This window comes from Amblyomma maculatum, chromosome 11, assembly GCF_055883805.1.
Source record: "Amblyomma maculatum isolate TAMU_Amacu chromosome 11, ASM5588380v1, whole genome shotgun sequence".
Taxonomy (NCBI): Eukaryota; Metazoa; Arthropoda; class Arachnida; order Ixodida; family Ixodidae; genus Amblyomma; species Amblyomma maculatum.
Genome location: NC_139354.1, coordinates 118,607,397 through 118,625,121, shown reverse-complemented (window position 1 = coordinate 118,625,121; position 17,725 = coordinate 118,607,397). Strand labels below are relative to the sequence as shown.

At 44.4% G+C, this 17,725-nt stretch overlaps 1 protein-coding gene across 1 annotated transcript in view; it reads right to left on the bottom strand.

The window, feature by feature from the left end:
• Window positions 1–17,725, bottom strand: part of LOC146174849 (uncharacterized) — a 65,286-nt gene that overhangs the window by 35,800 nt on the left and 11,761 nt on the right. Inside the window, exons 2-5 of the mRNA XM_084585470.1 lie at window positions 14,877–14,942; window positions 8,241–8,297; window positions 7,359–7,590; window positions 3,955–4,108 (exon numbers count right to left, since the gene is read on the bottom strand). Coding sequence (XP_084441596.1) covers window positions 3,955–4,108; window positions 7,359–7,590; window positions 8,241–8,297; window positions 14,877–14,942 — 509 coding nt within the window. The remainder of the gene's footprint in view (window positions 1–3,954; window positions 4,109–7,358; window positions 7,591–8,240; window positions 8,298–14,876; window positions 14,943–17,725) is intronic.

Genomic DNA, 17,725 nt, shown 5'->3' with positions numbered 1-17,725 from the left:
CACACTCTACACAAGCTTCTGCTTTTAACTCGAGAGGCGGTTCACTTGCTGATAGTTCTCCACACTCATTGGATGGAACCGTATCACCTACAGCTACGCGGGTCGGCGTACTGTTCACCTGCGTCACTTCGGACTTCTCGCCGTTGGAGCCGGCGCTAACTGTCTAAGCTAGTGGCTTGACCAAGGTAACAGGATGCTCTTCTGTTCGAGGCTCAGTCGGCTCGCTACTGCGGTCCCGTTGCTCGGCCGCTTCCCCAAGCTGTAGTTCACTCTCTGGCACCTTTGAGTTTTCAGGCTCACTTGTGTGTACAGCGTAGTACGTGGTCTTAATCTCAGCTTACTGCGCCTCCGACCCTTTCTCATTTCTTGACCACCACTCCGGTGTTACCGCCTTTGCAGCGATCTCCCGAGCTCTAGATCTGGTTAAGGCTAGTACGCTACCCTCTCCAAACCCAAGCCCCCTTTCGCGCAAGAGGTGATCGGACTTGTTTGAAAATAGGTACGCCTCCAAACCCAAGCCCCCTTTCGCGCAAGAGGCGATCGGACGGGTACTGAGGAGGAAGCACAGATGACACCGCCGCTTCTGTCTCAAGTGCCCCGAAAGGTCCCTCAATAAGCACTTTAGCTATTGGCAAACGCACGCTGCGAGCTTCCACGGCCTGTTTGATCCACGCGCACTCACCCGTGAACATCTCTGGTTCTACGTGAGAGGGGTGAACCACATCCATGGTAGCCGCAGAATCGCGAAGCACTCGACACTGTTTCCCGTTCACGAGGAGGTCTCGAGTGTACGGTTCGAGAAGCTTCATCTTCTCGTCACTTCTGCATAATGACAAAAACACGATCTTTGGTTTTGTCTCTGGACACTGCGCCGAAAAATGACCAGGCTTCTGGCACGTATAACAACACGATTTCCTTGCCTCTAACCTCTTTTTCCGTTCGGCTTCGGCAACCACCGTCGCTTTATCGTCGGCCAGACTGTTTTCACTCACATCCGCACCACGTTTATTCTCCTTGGCTTTAAAGGGCGTGAACTTTGGTATCTCAAACTTAGAGCTGAATTCCCCCTGTTGACCGTCCTTAGCTCCACGAGCCCGACGCGTCACAAACTCTTCAGCTAACTCGGCGGTTCTATCAACCATACAAACATCTGGCCTATCCAGACCCAGTACCACACGTTCTCTGGTAACCGACTGTAAAACTGTTTCAGCCCGAAACAGTGCAGAACCTTATCATGGTTACCATACGCTTTTTCTTCTTTTGAACCACTCATACATGTTTGATATGAGCGTGTAGACAAACTCTGTATACGACTCACTTTTGCTCTTCTCATACTCCCGAAACTTGCGACGGAATGCTTCTGCTGACAGCCTCTATGTTTTTAGCAGACTCGATTTCACTTCGTCGTAATCCTCTGCTTCCTCTTTTTTCAAGCGAGCGATTACGTCTGCCTCCTCACCGGGCAACAAAGTGAGCAAGTGCTGCGGCCACGTTTCCAGAGAAAACCCTTGCTTCTCGCACGTTCGCTCGAGTTAACCAGGAACAAACCAATGTTCTCTCCAAGCATAAACGGCCGAATCAGGTCACTCATTTTGTGCAAGTCGGGCTCCTGCACCGTGAGCCCGACTTGCACTACCAGCTCGTCCCGCGTCTACTTCGAGACGTTTAATTTCCATAGCGAGTTGACGGTCTCGCTCGTCTTTTTCTTGCCTTTCCTTGCGGTCACGTTCCTCTTTCTCTAGCCTTTCCTGGCGTTCACGTTCACGTTCCTGGCTTTCACGTTCCTCTTTCTCGTGACGTTCGTCAATATCTCAAAGCATTCCGAAAGCTCGTCATCTTCAGCTTTCAACGCAAGAATAGCCTTTAACACTTCTGGTTTTCTGAGTTTGTCTGACAAATTCAGATCCAACTCCTTCGCAAGCTCAAGCTATTTCGGTTTGCGCAACGACTTCAAATCCAAATCCATACCTATTCCGAGTGCGGCCTTCTCTACTGCCCACTACTGCCTTGCCGCAATTAACCCAGCAACAACGACAACACAATTACCAGCTCTGTTCTCTACTTAACAAAAGCCTGGCAAAACTCAGTAGAAGAAAGTCCCGTGCTCACCAAACCTCGCAGCCAAGAATCCAACGCAGTCGCTCCGCTGCAGGCAACCAGTCATCACACAGGGCTCGTTGCACTGCTCCCGGCTTTCCGCTAAGCTGCTTGTTGCGCGGGTCGCGCCTGGGACATCTCCGCTCTTCCCTCCAGATGTTGCACCTCAGTCAGGCCTGGCTCTTTTCACCGACCACGGTCAAGGCTTGGTCGTCCCACCGCTGCCACCAGTTATTACATGCGGCTCGCGTCCCCTTGGTGGCATTGGCCTGGCGGCTCCGTGGCTCGGCGGACGGCATCAACGGTCCCAGCAAACACGAGGCGTCTTCTAACTAAACAACCTTTACTACAACACCATGAAGGAACGGGCAGAGAAGCTGACCCGGAGAGAAAACAGACACTCTCGCACAGCTGGTGTCTAGCGTCGTCTCAACGGCGCGTCAAAGTAGTCTCTCTTGCAGCGGAGTCTGTCGCTGCATTTTGTAGGCTTGCCACCTCAGCGGCAAAGGAAGAGCCCTACATGTTCGGGCAAGACCAGATGACTCAATCGCAGATAGCGCGACCGCATCTCCTCCACCTCCTGCAGACGGGCGAGGGCAACGCACTTTCCTTCGGGCGCCGGGCTTGGCCAGCGTTTGCACACACATTTGGCGCGTAGCAAGAACACGCCGAGACACGTTCACGGGAGGAAGCGTTGGGCGGCCGACTGGACGGCGCCGAAATGGCCGAACCGCTCGCTGTTCTGCCTGTTGCTATGCGGTGGCCGCGACATCTGTCACATGTCACACTTGTCGGTGGCGAAACGTAACAACATACACAGAGCCGTCTCTGCGTGCGTGCATGCGTGCTTGTGTGTGTGTGTGTGTGTGTGTGTGTGTGTGTGTGTGTGTGTGTGTGTGTGTGTGTGTGTGTGTGTGTGTGTGTGTGTGTGTGTGTGTGTGTGTGTGTGTGTGTGTGTGTGTGTGTGTGTGTGTGTGTGTGTGTGTGTGTGTGTGTGTGTGTGTGTGTGTGTGTGTGTGTGTGTGTGTGTGTGTGTGTGTGTGTGTGTGTGTGTGTGTGTGTGTGTGTGTGTGTGTGTGTGTGTGTGTGTGTGTGTGTGTGTGTGTGTGTGTGTGTGTGTGCGCGTGCGCGCGCGTGTTCGCGTGTGCGTGTGCGCGTCTGTGTGTGCGTGTGCGCGCGTGTGTGTGTGTGTGTGTGTGTGTGTGTGTGTGTGTGTGTGTGTGTGTGTGTGTGTGTGTGTGTGTGTGTGTGTGTGTGTGTGTGTGTGTGTGTGTGTGTGTGTGTGTGTGTGTGTGTGTGTGTGTGTGTGTGTGTGTGTGTGTGTGTGTGTGTGTGTGTGTGTGTGTGTGTGTGTGTGTGTGTGTGTGTGTGTGTGTGTGTGTGTGTGTTGCTGCGGTTGCGATGACAATACTCGGGCTTGAATGTATCTCATCAGTCAACAATTTTGCAATACTGGCAGGCCTTTTATTTCAAGCGAATATTTGAAAGCGCGAAAGGTTTCCTATCTAGGGTTACAAAACCCATAAAAATCTCGATGTCTTCTTCACCGTCACAGGTTTAGAGCAACAAAAGTGAAAAAAAAATATATGTATTCTATTTTGGAACTGCAGATTTGTCGGCTGATTCCGTTCCTTTTTACCAAGCAAGCGTCGTCACATTCGAAAATGTAAAATCATGCCTTAAACTATGAACAGCAACAGGTTAAAATTGTGCTCCGCTTCCTTTTAGTGACATAGATTCCAAAATTTTTACGACTTAACGATGACATGTCGTCCGTGCGGGCAATCTCATCCTTGATGATGCCCTTTCATGGCCTCGCGTGCCGTCCGAGCGACCAGGATTGAAACCAATTCTTACCTTTAAAAACCCGTAGCCTCTGAACATGGAAAGTTCGTCATAGCCGGCAATGTGGAAGTTCATTCCGTAGCAAGTGACGTTGTAGTACCAGAGTTCTTTGAACTTGGAGATGCCTCTGCTGGTTCTCAGCTCTTGCTCGCTTTTCTCTGCCATCCTGCGAGCCGGAGGAGTAAACACTCACGCTCTACACTCAGCGTGGCGCACAGCTTGCATCACTGAGTGGACGCTCATACATCACAACACCGACAGCGCCATTCGACATTCTCGAGCGCAAGTGGGCCCATTGCTTTTTACATGTTGTTTTTACCTGAGAAGGCACGAACAACAACCACTTTTTTCATCACAATAAGATATAAAGGAATGTGAATATGAAATTGAATATCCCCAATGTGTTATTTGGGAAGGTAATTGGTGAGGCTTGCACTTTTACATAATTAGAATTTTCCTATAAATTACATCTGTTTCAGTTCAAAATTGTTTGCCAATCTTTTTTATTACGACCTTTTTATTTCTAGGAACCTTCGAAAGGCTTTCGAGACACACCATGTATATATTTTTATTTTAGAAAGAACCCTAAATCCCCGATTAATTATAGTCGTTATTACGTTATACATATGTAAATGCGGAATATGTGACCTCCAGCTAATTCAGGGAATAACTAGTAACTGCAGCACGGCGTCTCAGTGTTGACCACACTCACAACCAGTCGGTAATGGTTCCAGTGAAATCCAGTTTAAGGCTCACATTTTGCAAACCGGAAATGCAATTTTTCTGTCGGTAAATTGCATAGCAGTGTCGTTCTTAAGTAACGCAGAAATCTTCTTGTGCATACTTTCAAGGATGAATGTTCAGTCATAGTGCATGCTCTCGGACAAGTTTGAGTGCATTAAGGTTGTGATAATGATGAAATAGTGTCTTCTATAGCGTATTATTGGAAAGTTAGGTGCAACGGTCTAAAAAAATGAGAGCCAAACAAACCCTATAAAAGCTGAAATCAAGTACGAATTGTTGAGCATATAAGCATCAGCCTAAAACTAGGAGATCACCGGTAAAATGTGCATTCTGAGTCTTCGTATCTAGCTGTTCACAATGAAACTGAGCATTCATAGAGGTTCTTGGCCTAAAATGAGAAAACGATGACATACCAAGATGGCCCCCACGCAGCATTTTTAATTTTAATGAAGTTATACATCAATTATTTTGTACCTCTCTAAACAAAAATCGTTACCTACACGGCCTCACTGCTACAAGGTTAAATAGGTGCCAATTTCAAGCGAAAGCTTCGCGGCTAAAAGTCCTGTCATTTCTCAGGGGTAGAGTGGGCGACAGCGATCAAAGGCTCGAATAGCCGATGATAAGTTGGCGGTAGTCATCGGTCCACGGCCGATTGCCGACAAATGGACGTTGTAAAACTAATATCAATCTCCAAGCTGAGTTGGAGTAGCAAGCCATTCTAGGCCCTATTAGTTTTATTTGGCTCTATCGTTTGCAACAGCTGGTTTTAGCAGTCTTGCCATTTTATTCATCGGCGCAAAATAACGCGACCAAGAAACTGAACTTAGAGGAATAAACTTGGTGCGCCTTGTTTTCCGGATTCTGCCTTGATTTTGCCTATATTTTGCGCTCACTACATCAGTCTAACACCAGAAAATGAAGTGACCCATCAGTTAACGTGAGCCACAGTTTTGTCGTATGAGAAACCATTGCTAGGCACGGCATTCTCTCACAAATAGCGACGCCCTTGCTGTGTCGCTCATGGCTGCAAAATATGACCAGGCGAATTTGTGAAATAAAATACAAAGAATGAAATGAAATCGAAACGCTAACACCTAAAGAATATTCTAAATTGGAGAGGTCGCAAATAGGGCATTTGATAAATATTTCAGTTTATACTCGAGGCCCCTTTACCGTTTCGTGTTTCATTTGACACTAATAATACGCATGAAGATCTGTGGCAGCTTGCAACGAACTGGGAAAGGCCATGCATTTACAAAATGACAGGTACTTCTTCGGAAGTAAAATAACCCGATCTAGGATCATTAAAATTACGTAACCCGAAAACGTACCCCGCAGAGATGGAAGAAACAGTGTTCTAATGCTAGAAGTTCTTTTTTTTTTTAATGCATATCCGTAAGGATATATGGTTGGGTATGGCCTTTCACTCACGGATGTCTTCCCGCTTTGCTAATCAGTCACCACCAGAAGAGGATAAACTCATAACCTGACTAAGTCTAATTTCAATTTTGTCAGGTCCTTCTTTTGTGCTGTCCGTCAAACCCGTTTTCCTCTCTTCGCGTGTCCTTGCCTCTTTATGTGCGCTTTATGTAAAACTACCTCTTTTGGTCCGAATTATAAAGCTTGCGGCTTTGCAATCATGCCATCCTTGGCCTTCACAGTCCTTGTTGTTCAATTTGACAAATCAAGCCACATTTCACTGCTATATATTCATTGCAACGTGGTGTGTGTGTGTGTGTGTGTGTGTGTGTGTGTGTGTGTGTGTGTGTGTGTGTGTGTGTGTGTGTGTGTGTGTGTGTGTGTGTGTGTGTGTGTGTGTGTGTGTGTGTGTGTGTGTGTGTGTGTGTGTGTGTGTGTGTGTGTGTGTGTGTGTGTGTGTGTGTGTGTGTGTGTGTGTGTGTGTGTGTGTGTGTGTGTGTGTGTGTGTGTGTGTGTGTGTGTGTGTGTGTGTGTGTGTGTGTGTGTGCGCGCGTGCGCGTGCGCGTGCGTGTGCGTGTGCGTGTGCGTGTGTGCGTGTAAAAATTACCAGCGCTGCAGTGTTTAAATGTGCTTTTCTTGAAGTTTAAAATCCTGTTTGGTATTCTCTCACCAGCAGCTCACCGTTGCAGTCGAAAGTACCCTATAGCTGGTATAAATAAAAAAAAACGTTAATTAGTTTTCCTTAGTTCAATATTAGATTAATTAGTGCATTATAAAGCTGCCTATTTTTCTCGATACTACCTACAATATTTAAAATAATCGGCAATAAATTTTATTTTCATGTTTTTAGGAAAGTTATGTCAAGCAAGGAGTTGGCTGCAGACGTGAAATGAAGGGAGATGTGCGGGTTCTTGTCGATATAGTTGTCAGTGCAGCGTTGTCTTTGTGTTTGTGTGTGCTTCTTATGTATTGTGTTGTTACATGCTCTGCTGCCTTCTTCCAAGAGAGTTATGTAAAGCCTCGTGTAAAACACCCTGTATAGTATGATGCAAACTGAACTCGTATATATAATGCATCAGGTCGCCAGCTTCCCGCACTGATGTGAAAGGTCAAGAAATACCTTTTAAACTTGTCCGTTTTTGGTGATGTTGACAATAGCATTTCTCACATTTATTGAGTAGGACGCACTGCTTTAGATGCGAACGAACATAATTTCAACCTCGTAAGGCGGGAAAATGTGCGGCACTCACGGGGCGTATATGCTCACACCGTACAGAGTCTTGACCGCTTTTAAAGCTGCGGTAGTCAGAAGCGTGGAGCAGCCGCTGCGGTCATACTCGCTCAGTGTCAGGTCCCTCCGGTTATGAAAGTACACAAAGTCGCACAGGCCGTCCGGCGGAGGGCTGTCCTGCACCCCGGACACCTGACGGCAGTGGTACGTGCAGTGGATCGGCTTCTGAATGACGGCCTCTGGTGACTTGGCTGCGGAGAAATGTTGCACAGCGCAAGAAGTCATTGCTTCCCTCCTATAATAGCCAGCACTCCCAGCATGTCCACCAATATTTTTTTTTCCAGGATTGTTTTTTTAACTGAAAACATGGCTTCTGCTGATTAGTAAGACCAAGCTTACCGGATATCAGAAAACAGGTAAATCATATAACAATGGAATAAACATAGACACATATCATAAACCAATAAATTGCTTAGACATTTTCTAACGAGTGAATCTATTACGTGCAGCCGTCTTGTTGAAAATTTGTCGAACATTTGTTGAGCGAAATTACCCCTAGGTAATATCAATCAAAAATGTTTGCGGTAATTACCCCTAGATAATTTCGCTCAGAAAAATTTTGGCGATCTCCTACAACTCCAGAAATTCTATTTGACACGCACAACGCTGCGCTCGCTAGTGCCCTTAAGCATTAGAGTTATACGGGTAAAAAAGAAACCTCGGTATTTAGTGAAACTCCAAACCGATAAAGGTAATATTGAGAAATGTTTGAACGCAAGCTCACATGAAACCACAGAATCTTCCCAGCCATAGAGCACTTGAAGTGCCGTATCCTCTAATCGAAGAATATCAGCTCTGCCACTCACTTTCTTAAAAAGGCTTATGTAATCTTTTTCCTTACCTGAAGGTTCCACCAACTGCACGTCGACATCATGGCCAGGAAAGTTTCCAGCAGGTGCTGTATAGCAACAGTCGCGCAAATCACTTGCATACAGCAAAAAGCCTACCTATATTTGCTTATAGTTTGACTAGCTTGAAAAAAAAAAAGCTAGCAATTTCCAGATTACTACTTTATTGATCTCCACAAAACAGCAAAAAAAAAACAATATGGGGTACATTTAGGGTCAGCCTTTAAAGATATGACACGAAACCGTAAGCTACCAGCCCACATATAAAGTCCCGCTTTAACCAAGCCGTAGAGACGTGCCTACGTGTTCTATGAGTGCCGTGAATGCAAAGAGTTTGGATAGGCTGATTCTGATATCACTCTCCCGTATGAAAGGAGAGGCCCGAGTTCGCCACCTCCTGCCAAACGTGACGTCAGGCAATTCAGGACCTGCCATGTTAGCTGCCAAGCAACATGGTATGAAGCTACACCATGTGTTAGCCAAGGTCAACCTGACAGGCCGCTTGACCTTCAACAAGCCAGAGTTCACTGTGTGGTTATATAGCTTAACCATGATACCACCACTTGACCTTCTATACGCCAGGTACACCCCCTCCTGTTTCTTCTTGTAGTTGACGGCGTCCTCGACTCCATATAATCTAATTCGATACCTCCAAATCCGTGTCTTCCCGTGTCTAAACCTAATCCAAATCAAAGCAAATGTAAGCGAAACAACGCTTCGCGTAGCTACGTACAGCAGGGTTAAACCTCAACTACATTTTCGTTCCCGGTCCACTCGAATTCATTGACGGCGAAGCTAATCCTCGGAAACAATAGACCGCTGCTTCAACCAACGGACGAAGAGCCACGGAAACAGGGCTACTGCCTCCTGAACGAATGAAGCCGTAAAAAATGAATCCCGCTCATACACAAATAATAAACCATGTGGACACAGCATGTACTCTCGTCAAAGCGCTGCCACTATTAGGCGCTGGAGCCCTTGAGGGAAAGGGCTTGCCTGACTTACCTTAGCCGGTGTTAACGTTACTGCAGTCTCTTCTCCGCCCTTGAGCACCGGCCAATTTTCTTTCCTTATCAAGCTGATGTTGATTCTATTTTATTTACCAGTCATTTCAGTTATTTCACCGCCTAACTGCCCAATTTTAAGAGCTCATGGACTGCGTAAATGTTTGAAGGAAGTGTTCGCAGGATATGATTTGGTTTGGTTTGTGAGGTTTAACGTCCCAAACCGACTAAGGCTATGAGAGACGCCGTAGTGGAGGACTCCGGAAATTTCGACCACCTGAGATTCTTGAACGTGCAGTGACATCGCACAGCACACGGGCGCCTTGCTTTTCGCCTCCATCGAAATGCGGCCGCCGAGGCCGGGATTCGATCCCGCATCCTTGAGAACAGTATAGTCGAGCGCCGTAACCACTGCGCCACCACGGCGGGGTAGAAAATGTCCGCAGGAAATATTTGCACGAATTGACACCCAAGCACAAAAATGTGTATGTTTGAGAATCAAACCACTATTTCTCTAATATCCAGCCAAGTGCGCAAAACAATGCTCAACACTTGCTTCTTTTTTCTTTATTCCTACTCGGGCTCGTGAGAAACAGATTGTTATTCTCGTTGTTTAGCGTGAGGATGATAGTAGCGATGAATATGGTTTTGTTTGGTTTTATGGTTTAACGTCCCAAAGCGAATCAGGCTATGAAAAACACCATAGGGGAGGGCTCCGGAAATTTCGACAATCTAGGGTTCTTTAACCTGCACTGACATGGCGCGGCACACGGGCGCTTAGCCTTTCGCCTCCACCGAAAAGCTTCCGCCGAGGCCGGAATTCGATCCCGCATCCTTTGGCACAGTAGTCGAGCACCTTAACCACATCGTCATCGCGAGTAGACATTTGAAAATGACGATGATAATGATGACAGTCACAATAATAACGGCACTTCAGTTAGTGATCATGATAATGATGGCAACCGCAATGACATTGATGGTGCATTTAGATAATGAAAACAGCAGTGATAGTGATGATGATAACAGTAGACACGATAATGAGGATTCAATTAGTGAAAACAGGCATTTAAAGTGGCATTCGCTATTTCAGTCGTCAAGCATGACTTAAGCGCAGTCCTGTCATTTTTTTTTCGCCCTAGTTCCCTGTCATAAAGCCATTCGAGGAGCGAGGGTTGCTGTAATTTTGTTCAGTGGGCAAGGGAAGAGTAAATAACGGTGGACAAATCACAGAGGTTATTTCAGAGTAGATGTTTCTGTTATATAGTTATTTTTCGTTTCCTACAATATTTACTAAATCCTTTGTTTTTAAGTCTAAGCTTGATAACCCGTACATGATGTTCTACTTGAAACGAAAAGAAAAGAAAGCCATTTCATGCATTTTGCACGCATTATGAGATGGCTTGGGGGAGTTGATTCCAAGATTAGAAAAACGGAGCTAGGGAAGGTGAGCAGACGGTATTCGTCGCTTCTGAAAAATAAAAATTGGGCTCTGACTCAGCACTTACTCTTTTCAGTGCTTAGATTTCCGGAAGTCTCATTATTCTTAAGGTTAGTGGTATGAAAAACACGATTATTGTTCTGTATACGTGTGTACAGGTCTTGCGAAGACTGCGATGGGGTTAACTAGGCAATTTAAATTTAAGAGGAATAAATGTTTCGATATTACTGACCGATATATGTGCCCAACAAAAAAACGGTGGTAATTTAGTTGTCTGAAATTATTTCAGACAAATGATATTTGATATTTCAAACAAAGAAATTTATCACCAAGCCCCCTGTGTTGTCCATCGCCGTAGCGAGAACCTCAGTGATATTTTAACTTCATCTAAAGCTAGCCCCACGGTACCAATCGGCTGCCATCCTCGCAACAAGTCACAATGCAAAGTTTGCGGACAAATGAACAAATGACTACATCGGTGAAAGCTTTCAGCACTGCATCGAACTTTAAAGTGAAAATTCGGGGCATATACTCATGAGATACGGACAACGTGATTTATATGCTTGAATGTTCTTTCTGCAAAATTCAGTACATTGGCCAAACCGAAACACCCTTCAGGTACCGATTTAATGATCATAAAGCTCATGGTAACACGCTGCCCTTTCTATCTCTAAGCATGTAAATATTACCAAGCACCCCTTTGAAGAGATGCAAGTAACTTTACTGGAATCGGGTTTCAGAACCCACCATGAACGCGAAGTTCGCGAATCATTTTCGATACACAAGTTTACACGGTTTCTTGCGGTCTGAATGAAAACATTGGCAAGCTAACTTGTCTCTCGTCGTAGCATTTTAACTAAATGGTAGAACCTTTGGCAGCTTCTTAAAAGATATTATATTTAATCGACATTGGTTTCATTTTGCACTGTTTGCCTCTTCGCTTGCGTTGTTACTGTCACAGCCCAGAGCCCCTCACGGGATGCCATGCTTTACTTGCACTGATTGTCTTATCTTCATGTCCACCACATTGTTTGCTGTTTGCCACTTTCTCTCGTGACATGAACTGATGATTATATCTTATTCGAAACCCTTTCACACGATTCCTTCTGTAATCTACGCTGGTACGAGCAATTAACTTCCTTAAATACTTTTCTTTGTCTCCGTCGCATTGAGCACACAACCGAGTTTTTCACCACGCCGCGATTAGGATGACTTTTTTACCGCGCTAAATCAGTTATATTTCACTGTTAAATTGTACTGACGTGTTATCTGCGACAGTCGCCTAACAATGAGAATGATATTTCAGTGGATAATTACCCCCCTCCCCCTTCTGAATATTGCAGGATTAAGTGTGACGTGTACTCTACCCATTCTAACCTCGTGATATCTTGTGTTTTGTGCGCTGAAAGTGAAAACCACTTTTTAAATGAGATAGCTTACTTTCTTTGTGCAACATATTGAGATGGATGGCTGAGCGCAAAACCTGTCATTCTGTTCATATACCTTGCACCGCCATTATATCAGTCGTATGAAATCTTGTTTTTATATTTTGATGTTTATTTGTCGATAGTTTCTGGTCACGTGTTCTTGGATTGTGCACGTATATAAGAAATAAGGCCCGACTGCTGCTTTCTGCGTTCCTTGACAAAGGCCTGACCCCGGCCGAAAGGTCGGGCTAAAGTTTACCGCTTTTCTACAGTGTGTCATCTCCTTTACGTTTATGTCCCACCCGGCCCATTCGAACTTCAACCCCCTTATATATATATATATATATATATATATATATATATATATATATATATATATATATATATATATATATATATATATATATATATATATATATATATATATATATATATATATATAGGTCAGTGAAAGCAATTGCATTCAACTGCCAGCCTCCTTTGGCACTACAGGCAATTTTTTGTTTTGCAATTACTTAATTAGCTAATTATGTTAATTTATCTAATTTATTAAATATCGACTTTAGACCGAACATGTAAATTGGAAAGTTGTAGAGCACCTTCAGAAACCCCCATTTCATTAATTGCGATAAAGAAAGTCTCACTTGTATCGTTTTTTCTGGGCTCAGAAGAAAGCCCGCGAAATACAAATAATACCACGTGACTAGTGCATTTGTGCGCCGCGATTGTGGTGCTCTCAGTCGTGGTTTGAGCGAACGAAATCAGCTGCGGCCGTGTCTTCTTGGCCCCGTTAAAGCGGCAGGCTGATATGCCTGCGATGGCTTCTTCGCCCGCGTCAGACAGCCGGCCCACGTGACGGTGCAGTAGCAGCGAGAACGGCGAGCCGACACCACCGAAATTCTAACAAGGCCTCCTTCTCTCCCATCAGCGAACGTCACGACAAACGAATGAGCGATAAGGTATCAGCCACTGAATCTGCGCATACAGGCTTGGGTAAAGGGGCGAGATGACATCATGTGACTCGACTATAATTAGCGCTGCACCTTCATTTGCCGGTTTTTTATCGCCATCCGCCTGTCGTGATGTAGGCTGCTGCGGTGCGCAGGCGTGGCCAAAATCGCGGTGGCGACGGGCGAGCTCGAGCTCGCTCGAACCATCGCCAACATTTCTGCCTGCCGCTGCAACGGGACCATCGGGTCACAGACGCAGCTTATGTCGTTCGCTCAAACCACGACTGAGAGCACCACAATCGCGGCGCACAAATGCGCTAGTCACGTGGTATTATTTGTATTTCGCGCGCTTTCTTCCGGGCCCGGAAAAAAAGATACGCGTGAGACGTCCTTTATCGAAGTTAATGGAATGGGAGTTTCTGAAGGTGCTCTGCAACTTTCCAATTCACATGTTTGGTCTAAAGTCGATATTTAAAAAATTAGAGAAATTAACATAATTAGCTAATTAAGTAAATGCAAAACAAAAAATTGCCTGTAGTGCGCGAACAGGCCGGCAGTTGTATGCATTTGGTTTCACTGACCTACCTGAAATACATTATTTTGTAACCCTTGGTTCGTTAGCTGGGACACCCGGTATATATATATATATATATATATATATATATATATATATATATATATATATATATATATATATATATATATATATATATATATATATATATATTATTTGTAGTGATAGTTAGTAATTATAAGTAGAAGTGGTACTCTGTAATGGTAGTTAGCACAGTTAGGTAGCAGGACTGCTAAGAAAGAGTGCTAAAAGCTGATAATTAGTGTTCCTGTTTTTAGCCAAATGTTGTATTATGCTACGTGGCATCAGCCTACTGTACGCTATGAGGCAATTCCGTAAATTATGTAGAATTTATCGTTTCAACGAAAGCTCCTTCGTGTGATACTGGTCGCGTGGTTCCACAAAGCAGTGTGGTTCGACTGATCTTGCTTACAGTGTTTCTTCACTTCTTGACAGCAAAAGGGTATAGCTTTTCATATGCTTATTTCATTGTTTTTAACTGAGGTGGCGGCCCTGCAGTTAGGCAGTAAGATCTTCCGCCGACACAGCCAGATGAACTTATTTAGTGATATGGCACATCTCTCAGAGAAATCAGAGCTCGGTCATATCAGTAGCAACTGCTATCACACCTACAATTACATACATTTGGCATACATTGGGCGTACAGTCTTTGTCAAAAGTGGGGAGCCCAGGAAATTTCGCTTTGAGCGACTTCGTGCGGCTTGTAATACGTTTTCCAGTGTTCCGGAACTCTTGAGGGTAATGAGATTGTTTGTCCTGCCCTCTGCAATGGGGAGGATCTCTACTAATACTAAATCGGCGCTACCACGCGGCCCAGAAGCAGACCCCCCGGGCTCTACACTTTTGACAAAGGTTGTACATAAGCTGTAGGTTCGAATCCATATCGCCTCACATTTAACTAGCAGCTGGAGGATAACTGAGCGAAATTATATGACGCCACCCTGCAAGCTACGCAATGGAGAGCTGCGTCCCACTTATTAAACAAAGTCCGGTGAGTATTTTTTTTTTCTATACGTTTTTCTCAATTCTGAATTACGAAGATGATAACGTCTTTTCGACCGAACGAGCGTTATATCATATCGGGTAAAACTGAACCCATGAGTCCGTAGCAATGCTCAACTGAAAATAAGTCACTATAGGAACATAGATCCAAGGAGAAGAAAAAACTAAAAAGAGAAGGAACAGCAGTTTCACAGATTCCCTTCCATAACTTACTAGTTGGTCTTGTGACGGGCACTGTCGTCTCCTCTGTCAGCTGCATGTCGTCGCATGACTCAACCACTGCGAATTGAGAATGCGCCCAGTTATCATCAGCATGACGCGCATGCGCGCTACCGACGCGCAGCTTTGAGGCGACAAGTAGATTGCTGCGCAAGTGGGAACAACAACTACACAGCAAAGTTTTCATCAAAATGAGTAAACTTTATTATCATTTATTGCATTAGGATACATACACCTCCGAAAAATCAAATGAATATACTGTCATTCAGAATAACCTTATCTACCTGAATTACGCGAATCAAGAGTTCAGATAGCACTAATACCACTAGGCAGATGTTTGAGCGAGCTCCACGACTACGGCACACGTATACAGGTTAGTCCTGTTACTTCCCTGTACGCTAAGAAATCAAATGACGTGTGCCTGTTGCTGTTCCCACGCCAGAGAGTCCTGCTTTCTGAGTTGAATGAGTGCTTTGATATCGCAAACCAACTGCTTGTGACGTCCGGGGATGTCGATCCCAATCCTGGGCTTAACACGAGGGCCCAGACACAGGGCTCTCTGCCTGGCGCCCAGTCTAATCAGTTGAAAAATGTGTTTGCGATGTTAGAAGCTGTATACAAGTGAACTGCGCAAATCTGGCCAGCTGAATCAAGCGGCTTTTATAAAGTCTGTTGATCAACTTAAAAAGTCCCAGCTGAAATTGGAAGATAATTTGAGAGAAAGGAAGAAAAGACTAACAGAAGGTGAGCGCAAAACCATTGATGTTGTCGAGAGGGAAGTACAGCCTTTTCAGCAGTTAGCTGACCAACTTTCATGTGAAAACGCCCAACTGCGCGCACGCCTGGCTGAGCTCGTAGACAGGCAGCGACGCGACACCCTTATATTCTATGGTATATCAGACACACAATCAGTCCTGGGCTGTCACAAGAAACACTAGTTAGTGTTCTTTCATCCTGCTTAGCAATTCCGTCCTCTGAAATTTTGATCAAAAGAGCACACAGGCTCGGCGGTTTGGAATCAGATAAATGCAGACCGATTATTGCCAAATTAACATCTTTCAAGATGAAACCGAAAATACTGGTCAATAGTTCCAAGCTCAAGGATAAACAAAATTAAGCTTAGCGACGAGTATTCTTCCGCCACTCGTCACGGTAGAAACAAACTGGTCGAATTTGGCAAAACCCAGCCTTTAACTTTCAAGCTTCGTTTCAATAAGCTCTTCATAAAAAACAAGTGCTACGCTTACAACCACTCTGATGATTCCGTCCATGAAATCAGGAGCCCCTTCCCATTACCGACCGAAAGTTCTGAGGATTATATGGATGAAACCCATAGTGCCTCTGGGCCACGAGCTGATACTCTAACTGAAAAGGCTGACTGTGATGCCATTAACCGTGAACTCTGTTTTTCTAGATGATTACTTACCAAGCTTTCACGATCGCTTCGTGAACACAAACTGGAGCTTATTTAAAGAAAGAGTAGCTGCGCTCACTGACCAATATGTGTCACGCTTAGTCATCACCTCAAATCGACAATTAAGACGCCTTTGCAATAAAAAAAAACACATTTTCCGCTCTGCCAAAACTAACCGGTTCCCAAGAACGTTGGACTGCTTATCAGGCCACAGCCCTTGAATATAAAACTGCACTCAAGCACATCAAGAATGTATTTTTCAATAACCTTCCCTCTTAATAAATAACTCTAGGCAATTTTGGAGCTTAGGTAACAAACACGACACTTTGTCCATCAGCCTTAAAGACTCTAGTGGCGAGCTAATTTAACCAAATGACTGTGCAAATGTCCTTAACAGTATGTTCGTTTCAGCTTTTTCTGAATATGTGTGTTCTGACACCAATGCAGATACCACTGCTGACTTTTTGCCAGTGAATTTTATTGTCTTTGATTCTGCTGGCGTGGAAAAAATAATCGAAAAATAAAACATTTATTCATCATGTGGTGTTGATAATATTATTTCCAAGTTCTTGATAATTGCAACATTCCTTAATTGTAATACTTTTTTTACTGACAGTCAACATGGGTTTCAGAAGTTGTTTTCTTGTGAAACGCAACATTTAATCTTCACGCATGATCTAAATTCATTCCTTGACCGGGGTTTCATTCTCGACTGCATATTTCACAATTTTTCGAAGGCTTTTGACAAGGTCTCTCATCCATTGCTTTTTCTGAAACTAAGTAAACTTAATCCTGACTCTAACGTTCTTAGGTGGCTGAATTCTTTTCTTACAGATCGTTCACAGTTTGTCACTGCTAATAGCACTTCATCCTTCACTTCTCCAGTTGGATCTGGCGTGCCACAAGGCTCTGTGCTAGGGACTCTTCTTTTTCTTATATATATCAAGGATTTACCTGATAACTTATGTTCAACAATAAATCTTATCGGAGATGACTGCGTCATATACCGTGAAAAAAAGTAGCTCTCCTTCAATCCGATATCAATCATGCCCTTGAATGGACTAACAGGTGGAACATGGAACAAAACATTAACAAATGCAAGTATATGCGTGTTTCTCGTCGTAAGACTTTATTACCCTCATACCATATTAATAATAGCAGCCTCGAGTCTGTGCCCTGTTATAAATATTTAGGTGTAATTATTTCCTATAGTCTTAATTGGAATGCTCATATAGATCACGTAACCAACAACGCTAATCGCATGCTGCGCTACATACGTCGTAACTTTAGTCTTGCCTCCAGCTCCGTAAAATTGCTCCTTTGCAAACAAATAGTTGGTTCGTAGTAAACTGGAATATGCGTCAACCATCTGGGACCCCTACCAAAGACACTAATCCATCAACTCGAACCTATTCAGAACCGTGCGGAC